General features: G+C 46.9%; 1 protein-coding gene across 10 annotated transcripts in view; it reads left to right on the top strand.

The window, feature by feature from the left end:
* Window positions 1-26042, top strand: part of TENM4 (teneurin transmembrane protein 4) — a 748739-nt gene that overhangs the window by 631527 nt on the left and 91170 nt on the right. For all 10 annotated transcript variants that reach the window (XM_067038410.1, XM_067038412.1, XM_067038413.1 and 7 more), the window contains 2 exons: window positions 5659-5805; window positions 17346-17562. In XM_067038410.1, the coding sequence (XP_066894511.1) occupies window positions 5659-5805; window positions 17346-17562 (364 nt within the window). The remainder of the gene's footprint in view (window positions 1-5658; window positions 5806-17345; window positions 17563-26042) is intronic.

Raw genomic sequence — 26042 nt, forward strand, 5'->3', positions numbered from 1 at the left:
AATCATAACTTGCTTTAAAAGACAAATGTTTCTTGCCAAAATCTAGGTCTGGACCAAGCCCCCATCTGGCTGGCTTTCTGGTATAATGGGTACTAGTAACTCCCCCCAAAAAGAATTCAGAGACTGATATAATGCAAACCCCAGACTTTTCAGAGTAGAGTATTTTGCAGTTCAGAACCAAACCAGCTTTTGTTCTTTGATTTCCACTTGCATTGGAAGACACTGAGGAAACAACAGTCACTCAACAAGTATGTTGAACTCCTCCTATGTGCCAGGAAATGTGGATGCCACACAACGGAAGTGGTCCCAGCCTAGCAGAGAAGACACTAAAACAAATAATTCCGACAAAGTATGATGACGACTGTGATAGAGAAAGTCCCACGGCCACTTAGCAAGAAGAGCTCTCCCCAACTTAGGCAAGGCCTCATAATAGACCAAGACCGTGGGCCATAACATAAGCATATGAGAGGCCACTGAAGGCTTTTAAAAGCAGGATAATGACTTGATGACATTTGTGATCTGGAAGGATCCATCTGGCCATATTGTGGAAAAGAGTTGAAAAGGAACATCTGGGGGCAAAGAGACCAACTAGGAGACTGTTGCTGTCATCTAGGAGGGAAAAAATGGTGACCTTGTCTAGGGAAGTAACTTTAAGGATGAAAAAGTACAAGAAAACCAGAAAGAGAAACATAAATGGGACATTTGTTGTGTTAGGTGTGTTGCATAGCTGCTTTACCACGTTAGTAAGAAACAAATACCTTCAAGGATTCTGAAATTCTTCTAGCTTCAAGGGAGGCTTCTTCCCAGGCTTAAGCAGGAGGTTGAAGATAAAGCGGTCCCCTGTCATTTAAAGGGCATCGTTTCTTTTCAAAAGCTTATTAGCCCTTCTCTAAACCTTAAAATTACATTATTTTGGCTCTGGCAAATGCCTAGTGTAAGTCGTTCCAGAGGGGATTGTTAATGTCACTTGGGCTCTCTGAATTATTGATGAATTTCAGGGTTGTGGAATTAATGAGCTTTAGCAATGGGTAAAGATGGGCATATTGCTTTATGTCAGTCAGCAAGTCCCCCAGAGGAGGCTTCCTCATACTGGCTAATGGGGGTGTGATGATCCCAGATGCAAATTCCTGCTTGAGAGCAAACCTCATTCAAGCCACAGGTACTGCAGTTCTCTCTGAAACCCTGAAACTGGTAGGACAGTGCAGACCCTCGGGATAGAACCTGGTCCATTTGAAGAAACTGTGGAGAGAGTGCTCCTGTGATTTCACATGTAGAGCTTACCCTGCCCAAGAACACGGGCTCCTCCTGGCAGTTTAAGAGCAGCACAGAATGTATGCTAAGAGGAGCTTCCCACAGAGGGTTTTGTGGAATGGAATATTCTGCATTATTGTAAATGGTTGTGGGTAGGGGAGGAGTACTTCTGAGGAAAGCGTTCTGATACTCAAATAAGCAGGTTTCTTTATTATAAGACTTCCCAGAGCCTTTAGTGTATTAATATTTAGTGTGACTTTCTAGGGTAAGAATATAGGATATATTGTTTTCCAGACTTACAGAAGTTTGTATTTGAGGACCTCACAGAACTAGTAGTTCAAAGAATTCACTTTGAGAAGTATTGTTTGAGATTATAAGATCCATTTTAAATTGCCCTGGAACAAAGGGTATCGATAAATAGAATATAAAAATATTGAGGGCAGAGGCTATATCTCAGCTCTGTATACCGCAGAATTAACACCTGCCTGGTGTCCAGTAGGTGTAAAGTTTGTTGAAATTAAGAACAAAATCATCAAATTTGAAGTTGTTTTGACCTTCTCTATTGGGTGGCTGTACTGGAGGGACCTAACCGAGCATCTCATCCAAATCTTCATTTCACAGATGAGGAAATTGAGGCCAAAAGAGGAAAAATCACTTTCCCAAGATCCCACAGCTTAGTCAGGCAGGACCTAGGTCTCCACCTCATTCACTCATTCATTTCAACAAATATATCCTGAGTACTGGCTACATGCAAGGCACTGGATTAGGTCCAAAGTTGCCTTTATGGCAAGTATGGCAACTTTATGGCAAGTTTACATTCTAATGGAGGGAGTAAGGCAGTAAACTATTGCAAAATTAATAATTTGAGTATGCTCGGGACAGTTGCTCTCAGGGGGAAAGAGTGCTAGGCAAGCATGAAACGGTGGGCCTGGTGTGAGATTCGTGACCCTGAACCCATCTCGCTGCTTCCTGCTGAGCTGCGTGTTGGCCCCATGACCACGTCATTGGGTTTGTCTCAGCTCCCTCTGGCAACGTTTGTATTTATGAGGACCACAGCTTTTTTTTTTTTTTTTTTTTTTTGTGGTACGCGGGCCTCTCTGATGCGGAGCACAGGCTCCGGACGCGCAGGCTCAGCGGCCATGGCTCACGGGCCCAGCTGCTCCGTGGCATGTGGGATCTTCCCGGATCGGGGCACGAACCCGTGTCCCCTGCATCGGCAGGCGGACTCTCAACCACTGCGCCACCAGGGAAGCCCAGGACCACAGCTTTTGACCCAAACATTGACACAGTTTGGACTGGCAAAGGGTTATTTTCTGGTTTGTGAGTTTCTTAATGAAGTTATACAATGTGAAAACAAATAAACCCAATAATAATAATAGCAGCTGTCATTTATTAAATGCCTACCAGTGTTACCCACTGTGCTAAATAATTGATATACATTATCCCATTAATCTTCTTAACAACTCTTTGAATTACATATTACCTCCATTTTACAGATGAGAAAAACTGAGGCTTAGAGAGTTAAATAATTTGCCAGTCATCACACAGGTAGTAAGTAAAATGGTGGTGCTGGGATTTAAACTGAGGTCTATCTAGGTACAAAGTCCATACTGTATTATAACACATGTTTTTTATTAAAAATTTAGGATTAAATGGTGTGAGATTGGCACTGCCCTAGTAAATAAGGATCTGGAAAATATAACCAAAAGTTACTTAGTTCGGAAATAATATATGTAGAATGTCTAGCACAGTGGCAAGCCATAGGAGACCTTCAGTATATGGCAACTGGCATTGTCATCACTGTCCTGAAGCATCTAAACCAGGGTTTGGCAAACTACAGCACACAGATCAAATCTGGCTCATCACCTGTTTTTGTAAATAAAGTTTTATTGGAACACGGCCATGCCCATTGATTTATAAATTGTACGTAGCTCCTTTCAAGCCACAATGGCAGAGTTGGGTAACTGCAACAGAGACCATATGGCTCACAAGCCTAAAATATTTGTTATCTGGACCTTTACCGAAAAAGCTTGCCAACTCTGATCTAGATAACTGCCTCAGTTTTCTATTTTGCCTTTCTATGACCCCTACCTGAGGTTAGGGATACAACTTATGATATTATAGTCCCTCTACTAAACTAGAGAGAAGGTCAAGGTGAGTGGAAGGTTCAGATACTGTGTTCAGGCTGTATGTCAGGCTTTGTACATCATGCATACATTATCTTATTTAGTCCTCCCAACAACCACATTTTATAAGTAGACTGAGGCTCAGAGAAATTAAATAAGGTGCCTGGGTGTCCTAAAGCCACTGTGCGACAGAGCCAGCCTTTGACGTGGCTCCCAAGCTTGTGCTCTTAGATAAGAGATGTTATTTGCATCTTACAAGAGGCTACATCTTGGAGCAAGAGAAAGCAGTCTACTACCATTCTTAACGATTGGACTCTTCTTCCTCCAAAACTGATCTCAAATACATATGAGGCTTAATTTAAAGTCTCAGCTGGATGGACAAAACTTTCAATGGGACTAATTGGAAGAAGAGGGAGTGTGTATTTGCTTAGATCAGGAGGGGTGGCTGATGTTAACTATGGAGTCAGAATGCCTGGGCGGTCACCTGTGCTTTTCAACTGCTTTCTCGATCACTTTTGGGGTGGCCATGCTGCTGGCTTCCCACCTTTCCCAGCAGGCTTCTGCTGTGACCCCGTAATCTACATTTGCTTCAAAACTTCAAAACTTCCACAGGAATCCCTTCTAGGCTCAGAGTACACACTCCGTAAATGTTTCTCCCTTTGAATGGAACACAGTGGCCAGATTGACTGATTGGTATTGAACATCTGTATTAAACATCTCAAGTATAAATGAACATGTTCTTTTCTTTTACTTTGTAAGAACAGTCAACTATCAAAGGGCCTTGAAACACTACATCTTTAGATTCTATTTGATCGGCCGTTTAGTGAGTACCTACCTTGGCCTAGGTCTTCTATCAGACAGCCACATCCACATTTGTCCCATTTAAGAATAGTGGGTCAGTTTTCAGTTATTTCATGATAGAAAATTTAGCTTGTAGCTGTATTTGCTGCTCTTAATAATAAAACAAGCTTTATAGATGGCAGAGTGCTTTCACATCCATACCTTTCCCTGAGACTGAGCAGGGCCAGAGAAGACATCCCAGGGAGGTAATATTTTGATAGCCCCTCTGAGAAAAGAATTGGCAGATCTGTTAAAAGGAGGACTTGAATGAGAACCAAGCAGCAACACAGAAGCTGGAGTAAACCGTGTAACTTCACAGATTCTCAGGCCTGGATTTCTAAGCTACAGACTCAGAGAGAGAGGGGTTTGAGAAGGTAGTGAACAAAAACCTGCAAATCTACTTGAATAATAACTCCCCACCTTATGATTTAGTCAAAGCAGAACTAATGCAGAGTCTAAATATTGCCTGACCCTCCTTGATTAAATCACCCACAGCCCTCTCAGACAGATGGCCACTCCTGTATTTGGTTCCCACCATATTTTGTACATCTCCCTCAGGGTACTTAGCAGTGAAACATTTTGCTTATACAAACCCTGTCTCCTTTGATAGGCTACATGCTCCTCAAGAATAAGAACTAGGTCTTACTCATCTCTGTACCTCCAGTGCTAGCCCAGAGAAGGTGCTTAATAAATGACAGACAGGCAGACAGATGTACAGATGAAGAAAATTAGGGAAAGGAAGCCTGCCCAAACCTGCACAGGCAATCACAGACAGCCCTACTTAGTCTCTCTCGTGGCAGTCATCCGGGTTCCCTTTACTGGCTGTAGATAAGATGGGGGAAAAAAAGACTCCAGGACTCTTCCTGAAAGCAAAGACAGTTGCTCAGGAGAAAATAGGACAAAATAAATGAGAAGCCTAAAAGGTTCAGTACAATGAACCTAGTAACAAGGCCTGAAAAAAAGTACAGCCTTTTACAATGAGACCCAGAAGTGCTGAGGGGACAAGAGGAGTAAATAGAGAGATAATTCCTTTGTTCCACACAGCCACCGGAGACAGGAAAAACAGGCAAGAGTGAGCAAGGAGCAAGGGTCAGCCAAAAAGCTCCACTGATCAAATTTGAACAAGCCCACAATCCACTGTCTCCTGCTCTAGAATCCTGATCACTTTTGAAAGAGGGGGTTTCAGATACAGAAGGTGTGGGTTTCAGACCTATGCCTGCCACGTCCTGACTGAGCATCCTTAGTAAGGCCTTCCACCTCTGAGTCTCAGTTGCCTCAGAGGTGAAGTGGCAGTTCTAATGACAGGTCTCCCCGGGTGCTGAGGGCATCAACGTGCTGATGAATGTGAAAGCCTTTTGTAAGTTGACAGGCAGAGTGTGCGTGTATGTGACCAGTTGGCTGTGGATGACCATACCTTGATTCCGTGTGCTTTGCCTTGCAGAGGGTTGCCCTGGCTTGTGCAGTGGCAACGGCAGATGTACATTGGACCTGAATGGGTGGCACTGCGTCTGCCAGCTGGGCTGGAGAGGAGCTGGCTGTGACACATCCATGGAAACCGCCTGTGGTGACAGCAAAGACAACGATGGAGGTAGGGCTCTGGCACCCATGGGTGCTGTGCATCTCCAGGGCTGTGGGAAGCACAGAGTGGAGGATGGGCATTACTGAGATAACAGGCCACCAACACACCAGCTGTCCAGTCAAGGGGGCCTGCAGGGTAGGCATAAAACGGCACATGTCATCTAAGGAATGAGTGCATATCACTGGTTTTTCCATTTGAATTCATTAAAATTAGCTGGTGCAAACAAAATTAGTTACTCCTGAGAGCAAGTACAGAGAAGGCATATGGAAGAAGGAATTTTCTAATAATTCATTAATGGAATGAGTTGCCTGGCAATGTTACGAAATACCGCCATTGCAAGTGGACAAGAAGAGGCCACCCAACTCTGTACCGCAGAAAGTGCCAGAAAGGATGCTTCTCCAGGGGAGGGAGGTTGAGTTACCTTTGTCAAGGTCCCTTCTCCCCTGATTCTGGTGGTAACCCTGACCAAGCATGCTGGGGGCCACCTTTGCCTTCACACCTTCTGTCCCTGTGGGTTTTGTAGTAGAATTTGTCTTTGCTGTTGGGTTTTTTTCAAGTGCTAGGCGGTCAAAACCCTAAGGAAGGGAGGCCTAGTCTCATGAAACTTTTATTAGCTGAGAGTGAAGAGTCCAGGGTTCTAATCCCAATTCTGTCTTTGGTGCTCTGTGTGTCCTTAAGCAAGCTACTCGATGTCAGTGGGCCTCACACTCCCTATTTATCAAATGAGGCCATTGGATCATAACAGCCCTTGCAGTCTTTATATTAGTCCTAGAATTAGCCTTTGTCTTTTTGTCGTGTGGAACTTGTATAAATACAAACACAATGTGCTTTGCTTTTCCCCTTGGAAGATGGGTTGATTCCTCCTGACTCTACCAATCTCAAGGGCTTACTAGGAGAAGAAAAAGGTGGAGATATGAAAAAAAAAAAAAAAAAAAGATCAAGACAGTTAATCCTTCCTTTATAATAATGGCCTAACAGTTGGCCTAGTGCAGATGTGTTTATGCAGCTTCCTCATATTTATACCAAGGGACTTTCTGATATACTGCACAGAGTAGGAAATCAACAGGCCAGAAACTCAGCATCCCAGCCTTCGGGAACCTTCTACTTAGCGTTGATTCTACAATCTCAAAGCACCAGAAGAATTAAAAGGCCAAGTGTGTGCTGTTGTGATTACTGTGGTTCGTTTGCCTTGAGTTGGCTCTGGCAACCTTGAGCTGTTTCAGGCCACTGGTGTTTGTCTGAGCCAGCTTTCAGTCCTTCGGTCTGCTGCGTGAATCCGGGAGGTGGTCGGGCCTGATGCACCCAGTCCTGGGCCTCGTGGGGTAATTATCGACAAGGAGCTCGTGGGGTTGGGTCATGGTAGCCAGGCAGAGGCAGTGGGTCCGTGCTCTCCTCTTGAGATCTCACAGGGCTGAAATGTCCCTTAATCCCTTAGTCTGAGATTTGTGGAGCTCATTCATTCTGTGCTGTTACGGAGCCAGGCCCTAGGCCAGGCACAGAGATGAGTAAGTCCGGTCGCCACACTCCAGGAGCTCAAATGAGGGAGGAAGACCAAAGTTAAGGGCTAACGGACAGTGATAAGGGCAGTTGCAGACTTCTGTATTGGCTGTTGTGAGAGTAGGAAAACATTCATCAAGAAGGTGAAGCTTGAGCAGGCAGGCATTTCTTGGAAAGGAGGGAGAGAACATCTAGGGCAAAGCAGGGAAGGGCACCAAGTAGCCCTGTCTTCAGGCAAGATAAAGTACAATCGTACTGGCTCTTCATAGGGAAGAGATGTCAGCCTAAATTATCTGCCTAACTCCCCTGCTTCACTTTGCCTGTGTAGACACAATTCCATGACAAGCAATGACATTCCCATAGTTAGAAAAGAAAGGGAGAGGAGCCGTACCATGAAGTCATTCCCTTCTCAGGAATCCAGGGTCTTGGCCAAAGCTGTTGGCTATCCGGGCAGCAAAAGAACTGAATGTCCCTGAGAAATGTGGGGAGAGGGTGCACTCCCCCGTAACACACATACCAGAATAAGTTATAAAACAGGGTTCATTTACGGCCTCACATGAAACACAGTGCCAGTGTACCCTCTGTTCACCATCCTTCAGAGGCAGCCCCCCCAGTGCTGACAGGGAGCGTGGGCACACAGGAGCCAAAAGCTCCACAGCTTTGGTGGGAGAAAGAGCTTCTCATCATAGGAAACAGGGCTGCTCCCGACCCCAGGGGAACAGAGCCTTCTCCAGCCGCCATGGAGATGAACCAACACGAAGTGGCAAAGAACAGAAAATCCGCAAGTGTAGGAGAATATACCTGTTCCGTTTATGGAGCATGTTATGGGCTGGAATGAGCTTTTACCTACTTTTTACGAATGCCATACAATAGTACTACTGTAACTTGAGTTCATTCACTCACTCAGCAAACATTAGCTGAATGTCTACTCTGCATTGGGCCCTATCCTGGGTCTTGGGGCTTCAGAGACAAATAAGACACAGCCCCTGCCTTTGTGAAGTTCACAGCCTGGAGAGAGAAACAGCACCAGTTGCAATGCAGGGGGATAATTGCTGTAATAAAGGAGCATCCACTCATTCAACTGATATTATCAAATGCCTGGGTACCCTCCTGGGAACTGCGATGTAGCCCCTGTCCCATGGGGCTTCCAGTCCAGCCAGGAGGATGTCCCATGGATTGTCATGGTGGGCAAGACAGCTAGCTGGGGAGACCAGACTGTTGAGGGAGCTTGGCCTTGGGTTCTCCACTGAGAAATGAGGGAATGTCTCACCTCAGGACCCTCTCAGTTTGGTGGGCTCTCTACCCATTGGGGGAGCCAAGAGGAAGGGGCAGAGGGTCCCCACTTTGCAGGGTGGCACAGATGAAACAACCGTAAGGGTTAGACTGTCCCCAAGTGCTGGAGGGGGCAAGATTATCCTCACTGGCCCCTCTGGGTCTTGGCTAAACAGGGACAGTTTTAGTGGAGGGAGAAGCAGGGCAGGCTGTGCACGGCAGCACGGGGGTGAGCCAGATTTAGCACTTGGATGTTTGCAGTTCAGTCAAGCACACATTTGCTAGGCTCCTGCTGTCTGCCAGGTTCCACACTCCTTTCTAAGAGGATATCAAGACCGATGAACGTGACCCTGTCTACCTCCCTCAGGAAGCTCACAGTTATTTGGAAGAAATTGTTATCCAAACAACCACATCTAATGGAGGTAGAATGAAACAGATGCCTTTATTTCGGCTATGATGTGGGACACAGCATAATCCCAGATAAATAAGTCAGAGTGGAGGGAAAAAAATGTTAGTGTCTCGCTGAGAGATTGTTTTTGGCCGATGTGACTCAGGGGCTTGGAGAAGGGATTAGCAGAGGTTAATGTGAGTAACAGGCCTGGAGGAGACAGAGAACACAGACTACAGCTCCCTCCTTCTACTCCCCTGCACATTACAGACCGGGAAACTGGGGCCCAGAGAGGGGATGTGACGTCATATACATCGAAGTCACACAGAAAGTAATTAACACAGCTGGACTAGGACCCAAGAGTCTTGGGCCATATTCTGTGTGATCTTATGGACCACCTCCTCCTAGTGCTTTATCCTCCTCCTAGATACGTAGTGTGAGTACTTACTCGAATTTAAATAGGCTACAACAGTACCACAGAGCAGACCAGAGGATGACAGTGATAATTTATATGTCATTTTACCATTTGCAAAGCAACTGTGTACCCATCCAACAACACTGAGAGGTGTGTGGTATTCTTATCCCCTTACTCTTTTCTTATGATGAGGAAGCTAGGTCTTAGTAAGGGGAAATATTTTGGAGGTCACACAGCTGGCAGGTGACAGAAACTGCATAGTCTGTGAGGTCTGGCCACATGAGAGCTTTTCAGTGTGCCCAGCCTTCGGACTCACAGCACTATTGTAACCCTGACCGTGGCTCTTCAAGTTATCTGAGAACTTCCAGTTTCTCTTCTTTTCCAATTTGCTAGGCTTAAAGCAATCCTTTACAAATTAAACTGGAATTTCAAGCTTCATTAAGAATGTTGTTGCAGTGTTTTTAAACTGAGACCAAAAAAAAAAAAAGTTACACAATATGGCTGAGTTGGGTTTAGCTTCATTGGTTTGTTTCTGTCTTCACTTGGGCTCGTTGTCTACATTTTTAAAGCGGGGAATAGATCCTGGATATGACTTAGTTACTCCCAGTCTCCTAATCCTCTGTCAGGGCTGCCCAGTCAACCTAGCCTGCCTCCAGATTCACCCCGAGCCCTGGTTTCTGAGGGGGGCCAGCAAGGCAGGCTGGCGAGCAGAGGCCCAGACTCACCACAAAATGCGAATTCCTCTGTGTGGCCCATTTGAGGAAGAAGATGTTCCCTTTGCATGTAGTGCCCTTTAGGAAGCCCTCTGTGAAGTGCTGTCACGTGCACCTTCTCATGTGTTGCACACTGACCCACTGATGGGGGCATTCATGCCCATTTCAGAGATGGAGAAACTGTGGCCCAAAGATGCTGTGTGACTGTAAAATAAGAGTAGTAAGGCCTACCTTGCAGGGTTGCTATGAGGATTACAGGTGATGTATCTAAAGCACCTGAGAAGCAACATACCACAGTGATTTAAAGTATAGGACCTGTACCTAGATTGTCTGGATTCAAATCCTTGCTCCCCCATTTGCTGGCTGCATGACCTTCAGCGAGTTATTCAATTTCTCTTAAGCCTCAGTTCATCCCTTGCAAATGTCGGTTCTTTCTCCTGCTCCTTTCCACCTGTAATCACAGAAACATGATGTTTATTATAAAATAAATATATATTCATATATAAATGATTATTTTTAAAATTTGGAATTATGTTCTGTATATAATTTTATCCTCTACTTTTTGTACTTATGATTATACTGTTTCTCCATATAATGTATTTTGACCTTTTTCATGTCTTAGTTAAATTTTGTATTCCAAACTATTACATGCTTATTGCTAGAAGGAAAAAAATTCAAAGGTACATAAAGGAAGACAACAGCCATCGTTTAGAGAGCATCTCTAAGGGGCAGGCCCTGCACTGGACACTCTGTGTCCATAATCTCTAGCCCCTCACAACACACTTGCAGGGCAGATGTTTACAGGCAGGGAAACTGAGGCTCACTGAGCTGATGTGATTTTCCCAAAGTCATCCAGTGGATCAGTGGGAAAGCCAGGATGAGGATGGAACCTGTGTTTAAAAAGAAGAAGCCAAGAGAAAAAGCCCACTGGAATTTAAGCAACCAGACCCCTTCTGATAAAGGATCTTTAAGCAGCTTCAAGGTGTGTTAATCTCTTTAGGCACTGTTGGTCCCATAAAAAAACAATCATGGATTGCAATTCAGATAACTGATAGATGCAACCTGGAAGGAGAAATTTCAGTAAAACCAAGAACAGAGCTCTCTGTCCTCCCTTCTCCTCCCCATCTCCCACTGTTGGCATGGAGAGTTCACATAAAGCCAAAGAATTTGGCCGCACTTCAGACTATCTCTAAACCACATTTCTTGTGATAAGAGACAAGAGCGAAATTGACCTTTAAATATCCTGGGTTCCGAGGAGATAAAGATTTTGCAAGCCTTTTCAAAGAAGGCACAGAATTTATTCTAGCAAATGACAAAAACTTCTCCCAGATGTGTACAGACAGGGAGGCACATTCCACCCACCACCCCCCGGGGCCTCCCCAGATGCTGTGCTCACAGCCGGCTGCAAAACATTTCTGTGGCCAGGCTGCAGGCAGCTGTGAGATGAGGCCAGCTCGTGGGCTGTCGAACCGGGGGAGGAGTTAAGCCTGCCAAGAGCTGGATGGGCTTGTTAGATACTGTCCATGGGACCATCAGGTTAAGGAACCATGCAAACAACTCTGATGCAAAGAGTTTGCTAGTCCACAAATTTCCCAAACCTGCCCCCAGCTCTGCTCTGCTTTTGGCTTACTCTTGTCCTCCTTCTAGTCTCAGTTTAAACATTCCATCTTCCAGGAAATATTCCAGCCCTCAGCCCACGTTGGGTTCCCACCTTTGGACTTCCACAGCCCCCTCTGCTTCCTTCTTTCCCAGCACACGGTTATCTCTCTCTGAGCCACCACACCAAATCCTTTGGAGACATGACTCTAATTTCTTCTTGTCTATCCCGTGCCTAGCACAGAGCCTGCCAGCCATGTGACAGACACTGAAGGAACAGAGCAGACTTGTCCCCTGTACCTCCTTTCTAAGGAGAGGAACGAGCTCTTCCCGTGGTGGCGGTGGGGTTTCATCATTGCCTCACAGCCCTCGATGAGCCCCACCCAACTGATGGAGCTGTTCGATTTGGGATCCTCACATAATTCATTCATTTTTTCATTCATTCAACAAATATGCTCACTGTGCACAAGGCAATGTGCTATGCACTTAGGATAAGAAATTAGTCATTTTCTGCCTTCTGTGGTTGGGGGACAGGACTGGGGGATCCAGGATGTCCAAAGCACTAATAGGGAAAGAGATGTAGACTGTGGACTAGTGCCTGGTTTGGGAGAAAGAGAAGAGACCAGAGTCCCAACTCTGCTACTTCACTAGCAGTATGACGTTGGGTAAATCACCTAACCTGACCCCAGTGTCTTCTTTTGTAAAGATGAGAAGGCCAGCTGAGTCACCACCTACGATAGAACTCTCGTGCCCGCCTGTCACTTCCTGTGAAAGTTCCAGCAGGCCAGCCACCAGGGGAGATGGGCCTGTGGCATAGAAAGGCCAAGAGGTGACTGACTGTCAGGAAGGTTAGCCCCAGAGGCTGCCCCATCCGCCCCCCACGATTGATGAGGAGGACACTGACAGCAGAGAGGGAGATGGTCACCCAAAGTCCCACCGCTCCCTGGCATCTGTTAAGGTCACAACACGAATAGGAAGCCACCACTAGTCAGCACCGCAATTGATGGCAGAGGACTTCATTCCTTCCTGTGCCATAGCAACCGTCTGCAGAGGGTGAAGGACTCCAAGACTTCTTTCGTTGAATTACTGATTTACTCTTCACGACCCAGGAAACTCAGCAATCCTGAGAGGTTGCCAGAGCTTATTATCCTGGTTTGACGTGACTACGTTGCATCTCAGACATAGGAAGGGATGTGCCCAAGGTCTCACGGCTAGAGAGTGACAGACTCAGGGAAGGAACCCTGCCTTCAGGCTTCTAGCTGGATTTTTTTTTTCTCCACTTGCCCCTCGCCAAGGTCAGTTGACCCACCAGCAGTGTGGGTGCTGAGGAGGGAGGCAATAGGAAATGGTGTGGCCCTCATTCTCAAGTTGGCAGCATAGGACGTATGTGGAAATGTTAGCAGAAGCCGGTGATCCTCACACCATGCGGCATCTCAGCACCAGAGGGCTTCCTGTTCAAGGGTCACAAGCACAAGAACTGCTCTGCAATATTCATTTAGTGCCCCCAGAGACCTGGCCCCTTTTTTCTTTTTTTTCTCTGCTTCTTCCCTTCCTTCCTTTTTCTTCGTCTTTCTTTTTAATCTCCGTTCTGCCTTTTTTCTGGCTGTTTCCTTCTCCCTCCCGCCCTGTGGCACCAGAGGCCACTGCCTGCCGGTTGTGGCATTGCTGCCCCTCCTGCCCTGCGGGCGCCTGACACTTTCATCTGCCCCTCTTCACTTCCACCATGTAAGGAGAGAGAGGAGGCCTTCAGAAGTTCAAGGAGAAAGGAAATCTCGGGGGGGAAAATATAATTTCCCAAAAGCTAGAGTTTAGGGTGTAGGAGGGTTTTATTGAAATTTCGAAGGAAATAAAGGAAAAATCCTCTCTATTTTCCTCATGGGTTTTTGGGTTTTGTTTTTGCTCCTGTGATAACAAGGGTCTCCCAATGGGAATAGTAAATACAGGAAACATGAACATTTTATAAGTCAACCAATGTGTGTGTAATATACAATTAAGTGAGATAAGAAGTGCTTGGAAAATCTAAATGTCTCCAAACTAGCCCAAACCAGAGAATCTCAGAAACCATCTATTGATGTATTTCTAATCTAATTTCTAATCTACCCCCAAATTTACTTTTCTGTCCTCACAACATACTTTTTCCTCTTACTACAACTTTTCTAAAACTTGTCATCTGTGCCTAAGAAACCGAAACCGTGGAAGAGTCTCTGTTACCGTAGAGCAGCCATATGCCCTGCTGCAGGCTGCCGTAATGCTGCATTTGAAAATAACAGCGAGGGCTTTGCACAGAAGCTGGTCTCATAAACTGAGACTTTGATAAGAATTTTGTGGGCCCTACTCATTTTTGAAATATGTATCTCATTTAAATACGATGGTCTCTATTAGTGGAGGTTTAGCCCACATTTACGACTCAGCAAATATTTGCCAAATGAATGATAGGGGAGAGTCAACATAGGGAGGTGTAGGCGGGCAGCAGCTCTTCTCCAAGAGCTCATTGTGTGGGGAGTGAAACAGAGAAAATGAGAATTACAATACGGGGAGATGAGTGCAGTGGTGGAGGTCACCAGGGCACTGGAAGAGCACAGAAGGGTAGCATTTCAGCAACACTCGTAGATTCATGTTTCCCACTCAAGAAGTAGTTTCTAAAAGTCTCTTCGGGATCAGAGAACCTTTTATTTTTCAGAAAGAACTGAGTTCAAATTCTGAGTCACCTTCCTCACTGACTGTGTGACCTTGACCAAGTTACTTTACCACTTGGAACCTCTGGTTCCTTCTCTAAGAAATGGGGGTGATGGTGGCGACAGTGGCTGCTTCGTAGAGTTGGGAAGATTCAATGACACATTCCTTGAAAACATTCCTTGTAAAGCATTTAGCACAATGCCTGGCGCTCAGTAGGTGGCAGCTGTGATCATCATCATTTAATACAAAAATTAATAAGAGTAGCAATCATTCCTGGCTATCCTTCCAACCAGGACCAGAGAACAGGAACCAAGGTGCCACAGAGCCGAGTGTTTATAAAGAGGTAGAAGACTGGTTTCCAGGGACCGCTTTGGTAGTAAACAAGAGCAGGCAAGAGCTAATAAAATTTCAAATTAGCCATGACTTTTCACAGCCCTTCAATTGTGCTAGCTGATTTAATGGTCAGCGTCCCTGCTCGCCACCGGGATTGAATAATGGAGCATTTCTGCAGAGTTATGGATGCAGCAGCTGAATCTGTCATGCTAACATCAATAGCAGAATGCAAATAACCCTCAGCTTGGGCTGTAATTATGTGCTTAAGCAGTGTCTGACAGGGGCAGCCCGAGAATGTGTGATGGAGCCCGCCGACTGCAGGAGAAAACAGGTGCTTGGCGAGGCAGTTAGCTGGTATATCTGGAAGCTGGGACAGGAGCCACAAGGTAGGATCCAGGACAGAGCTGGAGTGAGAGGAGGCCTTTCCTCCACATCTCAGGATGCAGCCCTACACTTTGGTGAGCCGTGTTCTAGGGTCAGGGTCGGGAAGGGAAACTACCTTTATTAAGTACTTACTATGTGTCAGGTTCTCTGCTAGATTGGGGGACATACTCTGTGTTTTTCACTTATGTAAAAAATACTTAAGTAACACTCTTAGAATTCACTTGTGGAACTTCTCTGGCAGTCCAGTGGTTAAGACTCCACGCTTTCACTGCAGGAGGCGCAGTTTTGATCCCTGGTTGGGGAACTAAGATCACACATGCCCCGCGGTGTAGCCAAAAAAATTAAAAAAAAAAAAGAATCCACTTGTAAACAAGAGATGTGGGAAACTGAGGCCAGAGAGTTTAAGTAACCTGCCCAAGGTCACACAGTAGTAAGTTTCAGTGCCAGGATTTCGCCTCAGACAGTCCTGCTCTGGAGCCCATACACTTTACCACTGTGCTGCCCTCAAGGAGGGCATAGCATAAAAGGTCTTGGATACCATGCAGAAGTTGGGAGAGAAAGACAAGGGATTTGGGGCCCTAATTTATTAGAAAAAAACTGGGCTTCGGGGAGGTCAGGTAGCTTGCCTGAGGCCAAAACATCCCAAGGCTAGAAAGGAGGCTTAAGAGTGCTGCCTGTGTGGGTAGGGCACCCAGTCTAACCAATGCATATGCAGTATTCCGGTGGGCAGCATCTGTGTTGTAAACCCATGGAGACAGAAGTGAGGGAGTATGTCAGTGTTGAGGAGATGGGGCCTCAGAGCCACGAAGCACAGGAACTCACCCAGAGTCATTCTTAGGCGCAGTTCTGGGGCTCGAGCTTCAATCTCTGAGCCTCACAATCCTCCCACCATACCACACTGTTTAATTGAATTGAATGAAGATAATGGTCTTCTGCCCTTTATGGACTGTCATTTGGTTTCGTCCCCTTGATTCATTTGTCAATTAATTCATTCAATTTTCTTTCATTTATTTATGTAACAGTCATGTTTTAAACACCTGTAGTAAGTGCCGGGGATACAACAGAGATAACCAGAGCAGGATCCATGCCTCCAGGGTGGTGAGGAAGTTTGCCCAAAGTCACACAGCTGGTAAGCAGGAGAGGCAGAATTCCAACTTACAGGGGAACACGTGTGCTTCGACTGTTCTCTGCCTACAGAGCACACAGACTGGCTTTCCCTGTCCCCCGCTTTGGGCAGTATCCTCTAATCTCTGGGTTTGTCATCTATTTAAATCTATTCTATTGGGTGCCTGTAAAAGCGCTTTGGGATAATGATACCAAAAAGTTGTGGTCTGGTGGAATTTCTTTTTTGCACTTTGGGAAGCTGGAAGCTGTAATATAATTTTCAGCCCTAAAGAAATCCACCCATGTGGTAGAGAGAATTCGCTGCTAATGGCAGCTTGGCCAGTGATCTGAAACCATCCCCTCTCACAGAAGGCAGAGCTGGGTGTCCACACATTTGCATCGAGGCCGGGAGAGATGCTGGGAGTTTCGCCACCTCCACCAGCGCTGCCTCTTTCTCACCCCCGAAGCCCGTCAGTCGCCAGGTCTTACCTCTTCAGCGTCTCTCCAAACCGTCCTCTTATCTCAGTCTCCACTGTCACTGCTCTAGTCTCAGGAACCATTACTTTCCTCCTGTTTAATCTCAGCAACACTGCCTCCAGGCAGCCCCCAGCTTTTACCTTGGGCCCCCTTCAGTCCCCTCTCCACGATACAGGGGATGCTCTTTCAGCAATGCAGTGACTTTCAGATAAAATCACCTCTTGCTGAACACCTTTCAGTAGCTCCCATTGTCCAGAGGGTGAACTGCAAACTCCCTAACCTGGTCTGGGAGGCCCAGCTGTTTGCTCCTGCCAACCTCACGGCCTGATCTTGTGCTGTTCCCCTCACCTTCTGAGCCCAGCATTTGAATTTAGCAACTCAAATGTTCAGTGTGTTGTTCTCTCACCTCTGGGCCTTCATATGTATAATTCCTTCTCTCTCTCTGAAGAAAACAAAAAACAAAAAAACATGTCACGCTGCCCACTGACTTGTCTCTCCTACTAGGCTAGTGGGCTGCGACCTGATCTGACACCTGAATCTACTTGGTGCCCAGCGAAGCCCTTGGCTTATATCAGGCACTTAATAAAGTTTTCCAATGAATGGAAAATAGAGAAGTGAATGAAAGAAGGCACTGTGGACAAACGATGCTGATTGAACATAGCCATATAAACATCATGCTCTGTCACCCCTGCAGATGGCTTGGTGGACTGCATGGACCCCGACTGCTGCCTCCAGCCCCTCTGTCACATCAGCCCGCTGTGCCTGGGCTCCCCCGACCCTCTGGACATCATCCAGGAGACACAGGCCCCTGTGTCCCAGCAGAACCTGCACTCCTTCTACGACCGAATCAAGTTCCTCGTGGGCAGGGACAGCACACACATCATCCCCGGCGAGAACCCCTTTGACGGAGGGTGAGTCCAGCTCTGGCCGTGGTTCTCTGAAGGGGGAATGGCTCACCTCCAGGGCCACGTGTGGGTGGGTGGGAGTGGGAGGAGGCCAGCAGGGTGGGCATTGAAGGCTCTTGATGGAATGTCAGGGGAGGCAGGGAAGCAGCCTCAGGTACCCACATTTAGAAAACTGCTATCCAGGGCATTTGGAATTTTTATGAGCCAAGTTTTTTTGTCCTCACTGGGTGATAGATGGAGAGATTGGGAAATCAAAGGTCCAAGGGGAATCTTGGATCAATACCCACTTTGCAGTCAGCTCTTACTGCTTCTTTGGTCTCCAGATGAGCTGAAAGCTTTGACACTATCATCCCTCAGAGCTGATGTCTGGGAGATTTTGTTAGGCTGGGGTGGGGTGCATCTGCTGGCACCCCAGGCCATACGCCCACGCATTCTTTCACAAGCGTTCAGTGGTGTCGTCTATTGGACAGGTTTTTACTGAGGTCTGCTCTGTGCCAGGTCCTGTTCTGGAAGCACAGAGATGAGTGGAGCACAGTCCCTGCCCGTTGGTCACTCACAGCCCACTAAGGGGACAAAAAATAGTTCCATTGTGACAGAGCAGAAATATGCCCCCGGGGTACTCTGGAAGCATAGAGAAGGTGCTCCTGGGTGGGGGAAGGCTGAGACTTAAGAACTGAGTCTTAAAGATGAGAAATAGCTCAGCAAGGGAGAGAGAGTGTGCCAGGGTGGGGAAACAGCTTGTACAAAGACCCAGGGGCATAAAAGTGTACAGGAGCCAGCAAAAGGCAACTGTCTGTTCTCTGCTCCCCAGATCAGGGTCTGTGAACTTGGGAAAGGTATCCAAGAAGGAGGGATTTATGATCATTTATTTTGAATGTCTTCCAAGGTAGTGATACCTCCTGCACACAGAGCTTTCTTTAAGAGTCAGCCCAGTTCAGTTCAGCACAGACTGTGTGCCTTCTATCTTCATGACTTCTGTGCCAAGAGAGTTCCTGCCCTAAGGGGACAATGTGGTAGGGACCAGGAAGGGACGAATAAATGACATCCCTCCCCAGTTCTATTTAAAGAGGGAAATCAGCAGGGCTTCCTCATCTGCTGGGTCTGAGGGATGCTGGAGAGAGGAGTCTCTTTACTCAGATGCTTGGCAAGGACAAGGAAGGGACTCACCTCAGTAGAACACCCAAGAATAAATCTCTATTTGTAGTTCAGAAGCAAATCTGAAGCTCGCACAGAGGTTAGGGCTTGGGTTTTTGATTTGTGAGCCATCAAGAAACAAGCAGTAGATGAAACAATGAGCACACAAAAGTTGGGTCCAGGAAAATGTATAAGGGGGACAAGTGGGGACCTAAGAAGGACTCCTGGGGAGTCTCCCTGGAAGGTAGTATTATGATCCCCAGAGAGTAACTGGGAATCCAAGGAGAAGGCTCGCTCCTGGGACGTGATGGAGCTGGGACTCCGGGGCCCATGCTTTCCACTGCCCCAGCCCTTCCTCACAAGGAGCAATGACAAGAGGGGAAAAGTGAAGTCGGGGGAGTTCTCTGAGCCCAGCAAGAGGGGCATGATACGAGAGTGTCAAAGCATTCGAACTTTAACCTTTTTAGAGATGAAGGTACTTTATCGTCCCTTCACCTAACCCCGAGAATACTGAGAACCTCAGAGGTTACATGATCTTCCCCAATTCACAGGCTAGTCAAGTGGCAGAGCCAGAAGCAGAAGTAGAGTGAGGAAAAGCCTATTCATTTATCTTGGCCAGAAATACGGCTTTCGTCTCTGGGTAGGCAGCTTTCTGCTCTTTCATTCAGTTGTGTGATTTTGTACGTACGCTTGTGGGCCTTCCCATGGTGTGAGTTCTTTTAGTCAACCGGAGATAGAAATATTACTCCTACCAAGGGGAATATTACTTGCTCACCCTTTCTTTACTGGACCCGTCATGGGATCTGATTAGGGCTATGGCTGGTTGGCTGCCAGTGGCTGTTCTGTTTTGGGGTGCCCTTACCATGCCATCTTAATAAGTACCAACAGGAACCATGATCCCTGAGTGTCCTCAGGTCACTCACCGAGCCTGCTGCTTATGTGCCAGGAATTACGCGGCACCCGCCCAAGGATTGCAGTATCCTTTCTCCCGGTCTGACATGCCTTAAGGAACCTGTCAAGCGGGGAACTTGAGAAACTTGTACTGGGAGAAATGGACCGCTCAGCAGAGAGAAAAGAGTATAGGCCTTGGAGTCAAGCCAACTTGTGTTTCAGATCCTGCCTCTGACACTGATGGATACGTGGCTCTGGACAAGGGCTTAATATAGTGAATATGTAAATGTCTGTTAACCCTCTAAACTGAGTCTGCCAGGAAAGGACTCCATCTCATTCATTTTAGCACTTAGCAGTCGCTCAAGAAAAATATGCATATATCGATATATTACCTTGAACAATGAAGAGATGGAAGGAAAGAAGGAGGGAGGGGAGCGATGGGGAGGGACAGAGGATGGATGGATACATTATCTATTTTACTTAATTTTCTACTGAAGATTCAGAGTCCAGAGAGGTTAAATTATCTGTTAAAATCACATTACGGATTAGTAGCAAAAGCAGAAGTAGAAGTCAGCTCCCAGATCATTGTTTATATATCTGTCACCTTCAGTTAAATAACATGCTTTGAAAGTAGAGACCATTCATCTCTCCAAACCTATATTACTTAGGGCAGGGCCAGGAATAGAGTATTTGCTCTAAAGCGAATGGATAACAGAAGCTTCCAAATGTTACTGTTAAAATTCCTTTTACCTATTATTCGCCTGAATCATAATGCCGCTGTTCCTCACTGATCTAGATTCAGAAGAAACAGCTATCATTCACACTAAGTATCCCCAAACAGATTTTTATGTAAAACAAGCCCAAGTGACTGGGAACCCACAAACACAAGACAGCAGATGCTTTTCTCGTTAGACTACCTGCTTGGATTCTATCGTCATGCTCTGAACCCGTAATACAGGGCTAATTTGCTTCTTTGGGATAAAGTGAAATCAGCTGCCAGGGTTGCGTTGTTGCTTTCTTTCCTCTCGAAGGAATGTGGTATCATAGAAAGCGCGCGCGGAGCGTGAATCTTGGCTTTACCTCCTACTAGCTCTGTGTCGCCCCAGGGAAATGATCGAACCTTTGTGTACCTGCCTCCAAGGATAAACTGGCAATAATAGTAATTGTTTCATGAAAGCCATTGAAAAGATTAACTGAGATAAAGCGCCTATCACAGGGCTTGGTACATTCGTGATAAGTAAATGGTGGCTTTTATGGCAGCGGTGTGGTCTGGTGAAAATAGCCAAGACCTGGATGTGAAGTCTGTTGCATCCACTTTGTAGCTATGTGAAAATTCCTTAACTTCTCTGAGCTCAAGTTTCCTCATCTGTAAGAGCAGGGTAGTAGTGTCTGTTGTGCAGGGTCGTCGTGAGAATTAAATGAAAAAACAAAAAGTACATAAAGTCTCAGACTAGTACTGGCCACACAAAAAATGTTTGCTAATTATATGATGATGGTGGTGATGATGAACTGAGAGTGGAGGTGATGATGTTAGAAAGAGCTTCCAGCTCTAATTCCTTGATTGGAAGTGAAACTTGAGAGTAATCTGCCCTCCAGGAAAGTCCAGCTGCCACCTAGAGAGGAACAGGGTTTGGATTGTTGAATCCTTATTTGAGGGAGGGAAATAGCAGCATTCTGCCAGGCAGCTGTCAGCCGGGATTCCTGTTAGGGAGGAGTCCAGTGGCACTTCTCCAGAGAGCGGGGTTTCTGATGGGCGGGCCAACCTGACTTTGTGCCTGTGTTTAACAATAACAAGCCTGTGGGACATAAAAACCCTGTATTTTCCTGCACCCCGTATGCTGCACCACAATTTGTATAGTCTGAATGGGAGTCCATTTAACAGGCTCCTCCAAGAAGCAGGCTGTCACCCAGAGACCCAACGGCGTTTCTGAGCCCAGCAAGGAGCCCCAGGGGTGCAGCTCCTTTACTCTGCAGTTTCCCAGCTGTGTGACTGACTCAGGGAGACCCAAGTATGAGGCATGCTGGGACCGACCACGAGAGGGAGAGGAATTCAGTGCCAGTTGGAACTGACCGGAGCACCCTTCTGTGGGGAAAGCAAGCCAGCCAGTCCTCAGCTCCCAGGGCTCTCCCCAGGATGCTTTTCCTCCGAGGCCTGACCACGGCAGGGGTGAGGAGGCAGAGGTTCTCCAGATGCATACATGACACCAGCAGTTATAGGGGGGCTTCCTCATGCTTCTGTGCAGCACCCCAGCTGGTGTCAGAGGCACTAGAGCAGGGGTGGCCCTCAGGGAAGGATGGGCAAACAGAACCCCAGGATGTGAGGGCCCCAGCCAAGCAGAGTGGGCTCTTGGCTGGGCTGGGCTGGACTTCTTGGAGGAAATCCCAGAGCTGGGCTCAGAACTCAAGTAGAGGTACTGCCAGATGGACTTAGAGTGAGAAAGACCTCCCTCAGGGATCCTGAGTGGTTCATCTGTGTCCCCAGAGCCCAGCACAATGCCTGGCCCAGAGCAGGTGTTTAATACAGGTTTATTGAATGCAGTAGCTCTACCTGCCCCTCTGCCACTGCTGTGCTCAGCTCCACATAAAGTGACAGAGATATGAATGACTTCAGCTGATCTCAAGTAGGTCTAAAGTGGGAGGGAAAAAACAGGCAGGGGGGGCTTCCCTGGTGGCGCAGTGGTTGAGAATACGCCTGCCGATGCAGGGGACGTGGGTTCGTGCCCCGGTCCGGGAAGATCCCACATGCCACGGAGCGGCTGGGCCCGTGAGCCATGGCCGCTGAGCCTGCGCGTCTGGAGCCTGTGCTCCGCAATGGGAGAGGTCACAACAGTAAGAGGCCCGCGTACCGCAAAAAACAACAACAACAACAAAAAAAAACAGAAAAAAACAGGCAGGGGAACCACCATCACAAGATTAAGTGCCTTGAATACCATCTTTCCACCCTGGCCTGAATGCCAGGAGCCGTTCTGCCTAGTGGAAGGCACCTGTCCCTCCCCTGGATTCATGGGGAGAATACAACGCAGGGTGCCCTCCATGGAGACTTGTGTGGGAGGGGAGGAGCCATTCAGGTCTGCAGGTGGAAAAAGAAGGACCCCCAGCTGGATTGTCCATACTAGGAGGACAGATAACAGGACCCAGACTGTGGAACTTGGGATTAGACAGCTGGGAAAGTGAGGGCAGTGTGAGAGAGTTCCTCCTCTAAGACCGCTCAAGGCAGCTGTTTCCCCGTTACACAACTCTGGTTGTATCTCTTATCTTGGGAAGGACTGACTGGGTCGAAAGAGCTGGACACAGGGCAGACAGATCAGTTCAGTGAATACCTGTGGCTTGCCACTGCTAGACAGGGTAGCAGATTATAGGAAGAGGAAGAACCACCACCAAGTTACTTAATACCAGTTCAGAACATGTTTGAGGACACTGTATTGGTGAAAGGAAGGATGTGATGTTGTCAAGTCTCTCTGGGCTCCTCGAAACCTAATAGGTTATCAGCTCACTCAGGCAAGTGGTTGGGTGTGGACGGGCTGCTACCAAAGTCAGCCACAGGGCACACTGAACCCAAAGAGAAAAGACTTCAGGAGTCAGGGGGACTTTAGAAAAAGGAGGGATGGATCAGAGGATTCATCCCAAAGGAGGCAGAGGATCGTATCGTATAGAGAGGGTCAGATCCTGTGGAGAGGAGAGAATGGGCATGTGCTGAGAGGGACAGAACTGCCACGCTCCATTTGGTAAATATTAATCAGCACCTGCTCTGCACTAGGGCTGCGAGAAGATGTGCATCTGACCCCATGACACTGGGGCCTCCTTGTGCGTCCCGTGCCTCGTTGGTCATTCAGTCCCTAGTGCGTAGCAGAGGGGTTGGCACAGACTAAACCACAATGAGTGGTAGATGAATCAGTGAGTCAGCCAATCAGCTCCTGCTGAGTGCTCGATCAGAGTAGAGAGAGAGTGTTCTGAGAGGTCAAAGGCGGGACCGTCACTCCCACTGAAAATCCAGGTCCCTGAGCTCCACAGCACAGGGGCTGCACCTGGCCCATCTTTGTTTCTCCAGCACCTGGCAGAGGGCCTGGCTCAGAACAGGCCACAGTGAATGTTTGGTTTTGAGAATTAATGAGCAAACAAACAAATGAACTAATGAAATAAGGCTTCTGGCAGGAGATGGCCTTTGGCCTGAGACAAAGATTTCAGTGAGGAGGGTTAGCCATTGAAACATTATTTATCCCATTTCAGGTCACAGCAACCTGTTAACACATCATGAAGTCAATGTAGTGGGTCGAAACTATTTTTTTAAGAAGTAAACTTAAATGGAATAGGGTACAATGGAATAGAAAATATCACTGCAGCACTCTAAAAGGATATGTATTTCATGACGTGTGTGTGTGTGTGGTGTGTACTCTTGAATAGGGTATGTTGCTTACTGTGGGTTTCAGTTGAACAGGATTTAAAAATTCATTCTAGACTGAGGAACCAGCATGACTTTCCATGATAATTGAAGAACCAAGAGAATTTTAATGTGGCCAGAGCATAATTATGGTGACAGTATTTTCCAAATCAAAAGTCAAGAGACATGCTCTAATGTTTGAAATCAGGAGGGTCTCAGGGAATCTAGGATGTATGATCCTGGTGTGCAGAAGGCCATGGAGGAAAAAGAAGAACAGAGGGGACTCTGAAACCAGAAAGGTAGTTTGGGGAAGAAACTGAGAAAGATCTGCCCCTCGCCTGTGCACTAACCAGATTAGGGCATGTCACCTCAGTTAGGACTTAAAACTGCCACTAACAGAAGTGAAATAACCTTGATACCACGTAAGCCTTTAGAATTTCTCTCAGACCCTTTATAAAGCCACAGTGTTTCCAAGAATTTTGGAAGAGGTTACAAGAGGAAAAATATAATGGAAAAGAGGGGGAAAGATCATGTATGCAATATAATTTTTTGTCAGCCCACTGCAGATCTAAAGCCATATGCAAGTGTCAGTGACAGAGCAGTTCCAGAAATGCATTTGCCTACCACTCCACCCCCCTCACCCCGCCCCAGGCCTTAAGACAGCCCTCAGATAGCCCTCAGAGAATCTGAGCAGTAGAGATCATCTAATGGAGTTCATATAAACACCAGCTTCCTGACAGCTGGCCTCTGAGCAAATTTATTATTGAATTATACTCCTGCGTTTTCAGAACAAGCTGAGCTGACAGGCTACCCCCATCAGTTTAAAAAAGGGGGGCAGGGAGAAAGACAATGATAAATTACCCTGATGGAAGATGGAAGAAGGTAAAGATCCTGCTTCCTCCAAAATGTCAGCCATTATATATTATTCATGTTGGTTTAAAAAAAAAAACCCCCCCCCACATTGAAATGAATGTTTACGATGATAAAGCAACTAGGTGATTTAATTCAGGATGCAGGCAGCAACTTCTCACATCATCCTGATGAGCAGCTAACAACTCCTCCTCTGCCACTTGATCATCCCTTTATTGATTCCAATACCAAATTACGATCTGTTTGCTTTGTAGCCTGAGCTTTTTCCTAGCTGTCCATCACAGGAAACATTAGCAGACGATGCTGCGCTGAGGCAGGAACCACTGGGGGTTTAGAGGGAGAGGCCCTGCGTTCAAGTTCTTGGGCAAGTGAGAGCAAGCGACCTTGGGTGAGCGAGGCTCAATTTCCTCACCTGGAATGAGGGGTTACTCATTCTCACCCTGCAGGTTATTTGGAAGATTAAATGAGATAAAATACCCAAGAAGCCCAATGGCTGGTGCATAGCACACGTTCAGTAATAACACCAAATATTTACCAAGGATGTTCTATGTGTCAGGCATTATTTGAAATGCTTTGTAAGTTTCATAATTAGTAACACCTTTACATCTCCCCCGAAACCATATAACATAGGGAATTCATGCCCCTTCTTTTACAGATAGGAAACTGAGGCACAGAGAAGTTGAGTAACCTGGCCCAGGACAGGCAGCTTGTAAGTGGCAGAGCCAACATTTGAAGCCAAGCTGATTGGTCCTAGAGCCCATGTGCTGAGCCTCTGTTCTTCTCTGCTAGGTCTTTTTTTTTTTTTTTTTTTTTTGCAGTACGCGGGCCTCTCACTGTTGTGGCCTCTCCCGTTGCGGAGCACAGGCTCCGGACACACAGGCCCAGCGGCCATGGCTCACAGGCCCAGCCGCTCCGCGGCATGTGGGATCCTCCCGGACCGGGACACGAATCCGCGTCCCCTGCATCGGCAGGCGGACTCTCAACCACTGTGCCACCAGGGAAGCCCTCTTCTATGTCTTTTATATTCCCATCCCAGCATCTTCAGCTTGGAAATCTGTACAACGTGGTGCTGCTACAACTCTACAACCGCAGCCGGCCCTGACCTTCTTTCTAATACTGTACAACACAGTAAAAAGCTAACATGCAGCAGGTCTTAGCGCTCCAGAGCATGGCCTCAGAGGCAGGTAGCGAGGCTTGAATTTGAGCCCTACCC

This window comes from Kogia breviceps, chromosome 7 (genome assembly GCF_026419965.1).
Source record: "Kogia breviceps isolate mKogBre1 chromosome 7, mKogBre1 haplotype 1, whole genome shotgun sequence".
NCBI classification, from domain to species: Eukaryota; Metazoa; Chordata; class Mammalia; order Artiodactyla; family Physeteridae; genus Kogia; species Kogia breviceps.